This window comes from Xyrauchen texanus, chromosome 4, assembly GCF_025860055.1.
Source record: "Xyrauchen texanus isolate HMW12.3.18 chromosome 4, RBS_HiC_50CHRs, whole genome shotgun sequence".
Lineage (NCBI taxonomy): Eukaryota > Metazoa > Chordata > Actinopteri > Cypriniformes > Catostomidae > Xyrauchen > Xyrauchen texanus.
The window spans coordinates 27,358,881-27,370,797 of NC_068279.1; the positions used below are offsets into that span (position 1 = coordinate 27,358,881).

At 37.8% G+C, this 11,917-nt stretch overlaps 1 protein-coding gene across 4 annotated transcripts; it reads left to right on the forward strand.

The window, feature by feature from the left end:
- The first annotated feature begins 1,315 nt into the window (after positions 1–1,315).
- Positions 1,316–11,917, forward strand: LOC127639750 (zinc finger protein ubi-d4-like). Of its 4 annotated transcripts, none has more exons than XM_052121960.1 (12): positions 1,316–1,356; positions 3,252–3,412; positions 3,490–3,597; positions 3,781–3,959; positions 4,107–4,199; positions 4,663–4,744; positions 5,414–5,455; positions 7,942–8,079; positions 8,977–9,108; positions 9,196–9,308; positions 9,522–9,603; positions 9,997–11,917. In XM_052121960.1, exons 1-12 carry the CDS (start codon positions 1,325–1,327, stop codon positions 10,077–10,079), a joined length of 1,245 nt encoding a protein of 414 aa, XP_051977920.1. In that variant the 5' UTR covers positions 1,316–1,324; the 3' UTR covers positions 10,080–11,917. The 4 variants fall into 4 exon arrangements, with proteins under 4 accessions (XP_051977920.1, XP_051977931.1, XP_051977936.1 ...); XM_052121976.1 differs by lacking the exon at positions 1,316–1,356 and adding an exon at positions 1,425–1,569; XM_052121964.1 differs by lacking the exon at positions 1,316–1,356 and adding an exon at positions 3,015–3,130.

Sequence of the window (11,917 nt, forward strand, 5' to 3'; positions counted from 1 at the left end):
ATAACTTTCCTGGGTATATTAAACTTTATTCTGTTCCATAAACTTTGTACTGATAACTTAACATTATTTACATTAGTCTACCATTTTGGGGTCTTTGCTATTATATTCCAATATCATTATGCCTCAATTAGCTAGTTATAGATTAAGAGTTGTTGTTTAGGTGTACAGATGGCTTGCTGCTGTGTATAATAATTTGTGTTGAGAAAATAACATGTTTTGTCAAATATTCTGTCAAATATGTACTCTTATGAAACTTCCATAGGAGCACTGTTGAAATATTTTGGACGTGGGGCACAACCAACGCCACCTGCTCCAAGTTCCAGTACTACAGTTGATGATGATTTTTCAACAAACCCAGATCATTATATTTACATGGCTAAACCATGCATTTGTTTTTGACAGACAGTTGCATTACCTTCTAATATGACATGTAACATGGCTAGCTTTTATTATTATTTTCATCTCTCATCAGGTCCATCCTCTGCAGGCGAGGAGCACTTCCCAGCACGTGCATCTACTGATGTTGTCATCTATCCTGTCAGACTCAGAAAGGACTGATCTGGTAAGCAGAGTGCCACTGCCTATAAAGGAAAACTTCACATTCCCTGAAAAACCTTATGGCTGAAGCTTCCACTACACATACAGAAAGTTAATTAATGGGGAAAAAATGTAAGTGGAGCTGCTCACTTATTCAAAAAGAAATGATACTGTCTACAGCTTCTGCTGCAAATTGTTCTCTAGGAAGTACACAAAACTGGTAACAGAGGATCAACAGGATTGGGTAAATATAGGTGTGCTACTGTTACATTTAAAACCGTAGAAGGGTAAAATCATGCCAGGCAGACATTGGTATGTTGTAAGCAACACAGCTACAACTAATCAAATTGATAAGGGGTGTGTTAGATATATAATGTGCGAATAATCAAGCATTGACAATATTCAATCATATTGGCGGCACCGAGGGGCCCCCAAATCAAATTCTGCTTAGAGCCCCATAAAGGCTTGGGCCGGCCCTGCCTGCCTGTGTGTGTGTGTGTGTGTGTGTGTGTGTGTGTGTGTGTGTGTGTGTGTGTGTGTGTGTTTATGATAATGTGTCGAACATGATAGAAACAACATACATGAAAGAAACAAAACACACATAAGACCTAACTATACACAAAAATATTTATAACAGTGTACAAACTCAGTTTCAATAGTTTTTGAACGTGAAAGGTTCTCCATCTGGCTCCCGACTCTTTTGACGCCCCTGACCTGTAACCTTCTTCTAATGTCCTTCCTTTGGCGCATGCGCAGAACACCCGCTGTGAAGCGCAGTAGATCCAAGATGGCGGCGGTGGTGGATAATGTTGTGAAACTGTGAGCATTCTTCTTCTTTTTTTTTGGAGCGCTAATAATATGTCTATGTTGAAACTTGTGCCGTAACTTTGAAGTAATATTACAACCTTGTGGACTTTCGTGTTGTTTTGCTTCAGAAGTGCCAAACAAACGCGATTGACAAGGTTATCCAAGCTCTGGCTAAGTTAGCTGGACTAAAAGCTGCTGTCCTACTGCTGCTAACGCGTTGCTTCAGTAAGCTTCCGCCTTTTAACATGAGCAGAGATTAAAGTATGTGGAAGACTTTCTGTTTCTATAATGAGTGTATTTATATCAGTGCTAACGTAAATCATCGCGGGAATCAAATGTTAAAGTGTTCATATGTCTGTTTCAGTTTTTTTGTTTGTGCTGTCGACTGACTGGATTGCCATTCTCGTCTTTAGTTGTGGAAAAACACCAGCTGTCGGTTTATTGGGTTGCTCTTCTTCTGTCACTTATCGTTTTGAAGCATGTCACATTAACTCGATACATCTGATAATATATATAATGTAGATAATTGTACTTTTTTATTAACCAATTAGTTTATTCTGCTGCTTGAAAGTGATTTCCAGTTGCTACTATTTTCTAACTGTGTAAGATTGACTAGATCTCTGTACGACTTTGCCAAACCATACTTGCTTAAAAACAGGACGTGCAGTTTAGGCTGATAAATGTATGTGGCCTTCCATTTCTATTTTAAATGAATCAAGCTATTCATTAATAAGCTTTTTTTAGGTGATGGACTGTAAGGGGATAAATTATATTATCAATCTAAAACAGCTTCCTAGTTGCAGCAAGACCCTCATTTATTTCCCCTCTTTAAGTTAAAGGGATAGTTCACCCAAAACGAGAATTGCCACCATTTATGCAGATGTTAGGCAAGATGTTATTCTTAGTCACCATTTACTTTCATTTCATTTTTTTTTTTTTTTTGCAATGCAGTGTGAAGTGGTTGCAGTTAATAAACTACATGCATCCACACTGAAAGTTGTCAGTATAATGTCCAAAATCACTGAATGAATAAGAGCCAGCAAAGCATAAACAAAAGCTTACTGAGTGTGCTATTTATACTTAATGTTGTGTGTTTACATGACTGGTGAGTTGAGGACACTGAAACCAGAGCTACAACATTTAGATTACCAAAAGGAGGATTTGCATGTTACTCGTAAATTGATAGGTTTTGAAATTTTTTCTAGTTTGTCTCCCAAAAAAATTTCAAACCTCACATGCAAACTAAACTTTCTCAGAGTGGCTGCTTTGTGGAATGTGCATTCCTTCTGTAAGGACCCTTTGACCAGTATCCTTATGCTGTAGTTCAGTGTTTTGGTGCCTTGGAGGCGGATGTCCACCCTAGAACTGTGACACATGCTGCTTTGTCGCTGGGCTGTAAAGCCCTCAGAGCTCTTGCTTCTAACACAGCAAAGCTTTAAGCTTTTGTTTCATCCTCTATGACATCAACAGCCCGTCTGTGCTCTAATCTCACAGGCTTTAGCAAGCCTGTGCTCTCTCTGGGGCTCTTATTGGTTGCCGGGGAGATGAGCAGCAGCAGCAGCAGCAGCAGAACCTGATAAGTGGCTGGAGCAAGAGAGAGTTACTGGCTGCGAGTTAATGACTGGGCTGTGTGCCTGCAAGACCTCCTGCTGCATAAAAACACACACAAGTGGGCGAAAAAGCCAAACAGGGTTGAGCTGTTCTCAGGGGCATGGTGGCAATGGTTGGGTGTGTGTTGAGATAGTTTCACTTGTTCCAGTCAGAGTATGGCTAGACCAGTCTCAATGTGAGTTTTAGAATGCATATTTATTTAAACCTAGTTTTGATTCCAGCTGCTTTTAAAAGTCATTGGAATTTGGAGTGTTGTTGCATTTAACATGGATATAAATATGTCTCTCTGTCTGCAGGCTGGGTGAGCAGTATTACAGGGATGCTATGGAGCAGTGTCATAACTATAATGCCCGTCTATGTGCAGAGAGGAGTGTGAGGATGCCCTTCCTCGACTCTCAGACAGGTGTCGCCCAGAGCAACTGCTACTTCTGGATGGAGAAAAGACATCGAGGACCAGGTGGGACACAATCACGCTCACAGTGGTCTGTTTTAAAAACAGAAGTCTGTTTCTAATAAAGTCATATATTTCCCTAGGTATGGCTCCAGGTCAGTTGTACACATATCCAGCAAGACGCTGGAGAAAAAAAAGAAGAGCTCACGCTCCAGAGGATCCTCGATTGGCCTTCCCCTCTCTTAAGTCCGGTATGCAACCTCTGACTTCCTCTGTGTGTGATTGTGTTAATGGAAGTGAAAATGTATGGTGTTTGCATAATATGCAGTCTATTATTCATTGTGTTTATGTGTTGGATTTTCATAATTATGTTGTGATGACATTTTTATCCATCTCTGTGCAGTTGCCTATGGATGTGAATGTGTGTGTTTCAGAGCTGGATCTGGGGCTTAAGAAGGACGTTTTCTCCAGTGATGGCAGCAGCTTAGAGGCCCTTTTGAAGGGTGAGCCATTGGAAAAGAGATCAGGATTGGAACTCTGCACAGGGGAGGAAGAGCCTAACTCAACAGAATACTCTGCCGTGGGACTGAACCCTAATGCCAGGGTCCGTAAGGTACTGAGAAAACACACACAGTTTACGATTTTCACATTCTGAGAGAATTTTCCTTTAAATTTGCTACTCTCCAAGGGGCATGCACAGTCCTTCTACAGTATCTCATGTATGATCCATGTTCTCCCTCTTTTGTGTGTGTGTGTGTAGAGAATTGTGGAACCAGATGATTTTCTAGATGATTTGGATGATGAAGATTATGAGGAGGATACTCCGAAAAGAAGGGGAAAGGGCAAGGGCAAGGTAAGGTAGGGAGTGAGATCCTGATCTTGTATTGGTTATGTGTTGATAATTAAGGCATAAAGCATGGAGATTATTCCTAGACTGCATCACCCAAGACTACACAAAAAACTTCAGGCAATTGTTTTCTTGTTCTAAGCTTTGATAAATTAATTCTAAATTTTGATAAATTTTATTCATTTTGTAATGCTTTCTAGATGCAATGAAAGGACTGAGCTGGAGTACTAAATAAAATAAAATCTGTTTGATTAGGAAAAGAAATACTGATATGATCCTGGCAAATTAAAAGTATTTATGTAGTCCTAATGAGAATGGATTAAGTAAACATTGTTTTTTTTATAAATTTAAATTAATGAAATTAGGTTGTGACATGGTAACTTTTTTTTTACTTTGCTTATTCTAAGCAATTGAGCATGCAGCAAAAAGTAGTTACACAATCTGTGTTAAACAAAATTTCTCATCATAGGGTCGTGGTGTCAGCAGTGCTCGGAAGAAGTTGGAAGCAGCAGCTGCTTTGGAGGATCGGGATAAACCGTACTCTTGTGACAGTGAGTCAGATTTCACATTCAAGGAAACTACATGATTCAGCCAGCTGACTTTTCAGTGATCTCATCTGGAGGTCTACTTCTCTTTGCTATAAAAAGACAGAGCCAAACTGTAATACATCCGAAGACCTGTGTCATGTTTTCTCAGACTTGATGACACGATGAGCTTCCCCACAAGGAAACTTGCTAAACAGCACAATATACACGATAGTCTTTCCAGGCCACTGTGCACCCAACACTCTCAATAGCATAATCTATCATCCATTTCTTCTTATTCATAATACCACATTGAGATTTTTATTGAAAGTATTTATGTAAATAAATTAAACCCCTTAATCTGTACACTTTGACATACAGATCCCAAATCTATCCAAAGTCTAGCCTGCTCAAGCACAGAAAAACTGTTTTTCAGCTGCCTACTGTACCCCTTCATAACCAGAGGACTATTTATTCTTAATGAAATGATGTCCATTTGATTTCAGGTTTCGTGATCTTCTTTCATAGTTCTGGATCTTTATTCTCTGCATTTGTCTTTCTGCTATTACATGTTACATGATGCTGTGATGCATGTTCTTTTTGAGTTTATTTCTCCTGATTTCCTGATTCTTGTCAGTCTGTGAGTTGTCTTTCTATATCTTCTTTCTATCCTTTTTCTTTCTCTCTCTCTTTCAGACACTTTCAAACAAAAGCATATTTCAAAATCTTCAGAAAGAGGTACATTTCTCTCTCTCTATGTAGTTTTCCCTCCTGCATTCTCTTTGTCTTTTTATTCTCCTTCCCCAGCCGCAAATGTTTTAATTTTCCTCTGTTTATTTTTTGTGTGCAATGCAAACAGGATTTGTGCTTTACAAGAAGTGTGCTAAACTTTTATTTAAAATGAGAGGTTATTGATAGTCATATTAGATGTGTTTTGTGGGAATCAAGAGACAAGGAAAACTTAGAACAGAATTTTGACAGCAGCATCTGCACTTCACATGTAGAATAAGTCTTTTTTTTTTCTCCACCAAACAAGTTTTGCTGCCTTTTGAGCCATTTGCTATTTTCAGACAGGTTCAGGCAGGTTGTTTGCGGCTGCATGGCTTAATACAACTTCACAGTATGAAGAGCTCACAGCATGAGCTGTTTGAAAATCATTTTATACTTACAACTCTGCTACTTCTATTCACAAATGTAACTCATACTACATAATGTCTACAGTTTTAAGTTTTAAATGTAAATTGAGTCTCTTTATCTCCATTGTCCACATCTCTTTGTCCTCCTTTATCTGCTTTGTGTCCTTTTCCTCTCATTTCTTCAAGCTGTTGCTCAGAGGGTTGCACTAATATTAAAATGATGAACGTTACCAAAAATGTGATGGTTATTGGCCCTAAAATGTCATTTTAGGGCCAATAACCGATAACTGGCCAATGTTAAAAATCTAAACAATTTTGAAGTCAACAGCTTTAATATAAAAAGGGATAAGTGAATAAGCTTAATTCAGAACTGAAATATTTGTAATGCATTTCAAAGTACTGATAACTTTAGTAAAGGTTGTGTAAACCTTTTTAGATAATAAAATTGTTTTTTATGCCTGAACGTACACAACTCTGCCACATCACATGCTGACAGCAACTAGGCTTAAGTTTTTTTGTGTGTTCTTTGATGGACAGTGCTATTAAAAGAAAAGTGCTTTGCAAGCAATAGTGCTCTTAAAGGGATATTTATCTGCCGTAATTATCCTTTTCAATAAGCACTAGATGATGGCAAAATAATTTTTATCTAAAAATAGGTGGAAATGAGAGCCTGCACTTACATATATAATAGTGACCGAAACAATAAATAAAACAATCACTCTTATTGGCCGATAACTGAAATGGTCCCTGTAACTTGCATCCCTAGTTACATATCATCTCTTCACCTCCAAGTAATCCATCCTCTCTCTTTTTCCCATTCCTCCTCTTCTGATTAGAGTGAAATTGTTTTAAGTTTACCAAACTCCTGTTCTCTCCAATGTGAATACTAGAATGTGTAATATGTGTTCTAAATATTGTGCTTTGGTGAAAATATCTGAAGGTTTAGATGAACAAAAAGTAAACGGTTAGAATTAGACAGATGCTGCATTCCAGATGACTTTGGAGGTGGGAATATCCGAGTTGAAATGTTCCACTTTCGACCTCAGTACATTCCCGTTTATCACACGTCACGTCACATAAATACATGCCAAATGCATAAACACAGCACCGTTATAGACTCTGCTGGCTATCAAGGAGCTATTTATCATGCAAAACAGGTGAAAACATTGGCAATGATTGAAACACAAACCATTCTTCTGGTCACACTTTATATTAGGTGGCCTTAACTACTGTGTACTAACAATAAATACATATAAGACGTATGTATTGACTCTGTAACTACATGTTGTTCTGCAAAATGCCCACATTTGCTGCAACTGAGGTTGAGGTATGGGTAGGTTTAGCAGTAAGTTTAGGGTTAGAGTTAGGTTTTGGGGGAAGAGTTGGGTTAGAGGCAAAGTTAACAGTGTAACTACAAATATAATTAAATGCAAATACTTTAAATGTAATTACAGTGTATCAACATATATGTACATAATAAGTGCATTGTATCAAATTATTAAGTACATAATAGTTAAGGCCACCTAATATAAAGTGGGTCCATTCTTCTTAACATCCTCTTGCATATTTATTGTACATTTCACATTCATTCACTTCGTGCTGTGAAAAAACTTAAAAGTTTTTTTTATGTTTCACAAATCCCAGCTCCGGTTTCTGCTCGTCGGTTGCTGCCATCTTGGAAATGACGTCAAATGACGCTTCTCGCTGAGGTCGGGGTTGATCGATCTGCCCCGAGTTCACAAGTCGGATGTCTGACTTCCGGTGGCGTTCCATTCATTATTTTCTAGTTGGAGGTGGGAAAATTCACAGTTCCGAGTTGTCTGGAACGCAGCAATAGGATAGCGACTCCTTGTTTGTTGCAGGCCTCTTAATTTTCAAGTAGCATGCATGCGGTCATAAGAGTACAAGTGTATGTATGATAGCACCTTTGGTTTGAACAAGTTATTCCCCATGTGCTGAAATGCAGATGAATTTCAGTGCGTATGTAGTTCAGGGCATTCGGAAATGTATCAAAATATGTCTGTTTTATTATGCAATTGATTATAACCCTTTTTTGCGCTGTGTGTGTGTGTGTATGTGTGTGTGTAGTCTGTGGGAAACGCTACAAAAACAGACCTGGTCTCAGTTATCATTATGCCCACTCTCACTTGGCTGAAGAGGAGGGGGAGGACAAAGAGGTGGAGGACATCCGTGAACTGACTCCACCTCAACAGGACGAACCCAAGAGTAATTGATCAATCATGCTTGTTTTACAGATCTTTCTGTAGCCAAATGAAAAGAGTCCATTTTAACTTGATGTTTAAGTGGCTTGAAATTATTTGTATTTTTCTATTAAAGGGATAGTTCGCCCAAAAATGTAAATTCTCTCATCTTTGACCCTCATGCCATCCCAGATGTGTGACTTTCTTTCTTCAGCAGAAAAGAAACACAGATTTTTGGAAGAATATCTCTGCTCTGTTGGTCCATTCAAGTGAATTGTGATCAGACATTTGTAACTTAAAAAAAAAAAAAAACACATAAAGGAATCCGTAACATCTTAATCCGTTAAATCATTTCTTCTGAAGCGTTATAATAGGTTTGGGTGTCCTTTTTGTTTTTTTTACTATAAATCTCCACTTTCACTTTCTGAAAGTTGAAGTGAAGATTAAAAGTAAAAAAGGTTCTGTGTCTCACTAACACCTATTATATCACTACTTAAGATATGGATTTCACCACTGGAATCATATGGATTACTTTCATGTTTCCTTTGTGATTTTTGGAGATACAAAGGTCTAATCACCATTCACTTGCATTGAATGACCTACAGAGCTAAGATATTTTTATTTAGATATTTGTGTTGGAGATACACATCTGGGATGGAATGAGGGTGAGTACATGATGAGAGAATTCTCATTTTTGGGTGAACTATACCTTTTATACAAATTATGGATTTGATAAACTCTGTGTGCATATTAAATGTTATTTTTTTTAGCTTTTAGGAACAGTGTTGCTGTTTCAGCAGATGTGGATTTTATCTGTAAAAAATTTATTATTGTCTTTGAACACTATAAAGAATGTGTGTTTTTTTTTTAAGGTGTGGTGTTGATTCTCCTCTCTCTCTCTCTCTCTCTCTCTCTCTCTCAGCTCCTAAGAAGGGCCCTGATGGTTTGGCTGTGCCGAACAACTACTGTGATTTCTGTTTGGGAGATTCTAGCATGAACCAAAAAACTGGCCAATCAGAGGATCTTGTGTCCTGCTCAGACTGTGGTCGTTCTGGTAATACAAGTCACACACAAACAAACCTTCACAGACACTGACTTGCATTTCTTAACCAACTGATCATTGATCGTTTCTCATTCTCAGGTCACCCCTCGTGTCTGCAGTTCACTCCGGTGATGATGGCTGCAGTGAAAACATATCGTTGGCAGTGCATTGAATGCAAGTGCTGTAATATATGTGGAACCTCAGAAAATGATGTAAGTTTGTGCAGCACTGCTTAGCCTTGAAAAAACATGTTTACTGCCTTAATATCTGATGCTCAGTTTGTGTGTCAGTATGTACAGTACTTCATTAAGTGGAAAGATTTTTGTTGTTTTTGTAGAAATTATTTGCCAATGAGGAAGGCGTGGGTATAGCAAAGAGACTTAATTTTGACAATGGGGAATGTAATTTATTCTGCTTTTCCACAGGACCAGCTGTTGTTTTGTGATGACTGTGACCGAGGTTACCACATGTACTGCCTCTCACCCCCTATGTCTGAACCTCCTGAAGGTAAGTATACAGTTGTATAGGTTTGGTCAGAGTCTGTTTAGCAGAGACGGGTCACTTCAGTTAAAATGAATGTTGAAATTGGAATGTCCCAACGGTCAACGGATGTAGAAAAGGAAGTCCCCCCCTTACAGATAAAAGAGCCAGACACATTTTAGATACAGATATCACCTGTCTATCAATTCAAGAACGTGCATGCGCATTAGCTATATTTGGGTCTTTCTCCATTCAAGTTCTTAGGAGCTGCACTTGTATGCCCCTTGTTTACATAGAAAAACAGCTGCCCAGGAGCCGAGTGAACTGACTTGCTAAAAAGACTTTGGTTTGGAACAGGTATCCAGTTGCCACAAATAACTGTATAAAGATCAAATATCTTTGTCTTTTTGTGGTTCACAGGAAGTTGGAGTTGTCATCTATGTTTGGCCCTCCTGAAAGAGAAAGCCTCCATATACCAGAATCAGAATGCCCCCCCTTCATGACTTCAAGAGTTGTTCAAATGAGCACATTATCGGGTTGCACAAAAGTTGTAGTAGAGCAAAAAAAAAAAAGAGATGAGCACCTCACCTAGCACTGTAGTGACAAATGGAGGGAGAGAAAGAGAGAATGCAAATAAGATGGAGGGCATTATTCCCTTCCCTTTTCCTCTCTCACATCTCAGCAGGTTTGATCTCAGTATGACTGTTACACAGTTTCAAGATTCAAACTACCCCGCTCTTTGTTTTCAACTATTTGCCCTCCCAAAATACCCCTGTGCCAAATGACACAGCCAATAAGAAATTCTCCTCACTTGTAAATAATTCTAGGATGTCACTATGAGAATATATGACTCTGTTTTTGAGTTCCTGCTCATATTAGACCTGAATAATTCCACATCTTTCCACAGACACAGTTCAATAGAAAACTAATTATAAACCACAGCTAAAATCAGCCAAAATATAGATTGCTTACAGCCATATCCGAATTGCTTAATGTACGGACACTGCTTCTCACGGAGAAAAATAGTTGAAACCAATTAGCATGCCAATGCTTTTTCATAATAAGCAAAATAGGAAAAGGAAAAACATAAAAAACAAATTTTTTTTGTATATTTATATATTTGTATAGCTTATAAATGTGTGTTGTATATTTAAGACTTTAAAAATAGAAATGGTTCATTATTACAATGGTATTTGCTTGGGGATTTTTAGGGATTTTTAATGATAGCGTGTGTAAGTATTATCTTCATACTGAATGCAATTGAAGCACAGAATCTTACAGTGTGCAAGTTCTTCAGTAACTAATGGGTTAATGATGCAGATTAGCATAGTCATATTGAACAGATTTTTGTGGTTTTCCTTTATTTTTGCTTTTAATTATGTTGGTTTAAACTTGGTGAAGGAGAGTATGTATGTATGTGTCAGGTAAAGCAATGAGGAAGAGAGGGCTTCCAAGCAGGTCCCAGTTTAAAATAAACATCCAGAGACAGTAATAATTATTAGCAATTAATTGTGCCGACACCACATAATATACAATGCAACCCGGACCACCCTGAAATCAGTTTGTGAGTGTTCATTGTCAGATTGTCCACTAAGAATGTTCCTACCAAGGAGCTTCTGAATGGTTTGTTGTGGAGTTCAGGCTTTATGAAAACTGTGAAATCGTGTAAGGAATTATATGGACAAAACAACTTGACAATGCCATACTTCTCATGTTTCTGAGGACAGAATTTCCATTTATACAGCCATATATTTCCACTCACATGCTTAGTAAGCTGGTAATTTCAATTCAACTTGATTGATCTGGTAGGCTACTGAGTTTTACAATTTGAGGTCTGGATATGTTTCTTGCCATTTAATGAGTTTCTACAATTTATAAAAACAGAATTATAATTGATAAAATATGAATGTTGTCATCCTTAACTTAAAGGACTGAAAGTACAGAAACTTCTCTAGTAAAGATAAAGAGGAGCTGTGTGAACAAGGGTATTCAGCGCAAACCCAGTGCAAAGCTCAATACAACACAGATGAGCAAGTTTGGTATGTGCTTAATTTAGCATAGCATTATTTGAAAAACTTTCTTGGTTTGAAAAAGTAAGCTAAGGTAAATACTGTTTATTACCTTCTACAATTATTCCCTTCTTTCCTGTTGTCCATTAGCATTTACCTTTGCAACTAGCCAAAATGTTATTTTTGTATAAAGAATTAATCTGCAGTGCATCCAGCTCTCCTTTTTTTTTTTTTTTTTTTAATTGTCAATACCTGTAGATTAAGTGTGTATGCTCTTATGTCTTCAGTTCCAAAACAACTGCAGATTTCCATAAAGGGAGTTAGGCTTATAT

Excerpts from the sequence above, each read along its gene's own strand:
- LOC127639750 (XM_052121960.1), top strand. The coding sequence starts at position 1,325 with ATGGCGGCGGTGGTGGATAATGTTGTGAAACT. Across the intron at positions 4,745-5,413 it reads TAAACCGTACTCTTGTGACA|ACACTTTCAAACAAAAGCAT; the intron begins GTGAGTCAGATT and ends TCTCTCTTTCAG. Across the intron at positions 9,309-9,521 it reads GTGGAACCTCAGAAAATGAT|GACCAGCTGTTGTTTTGTGA; the intron begins GTAAGTTTGTGC and ends GCTTTTCCACAG.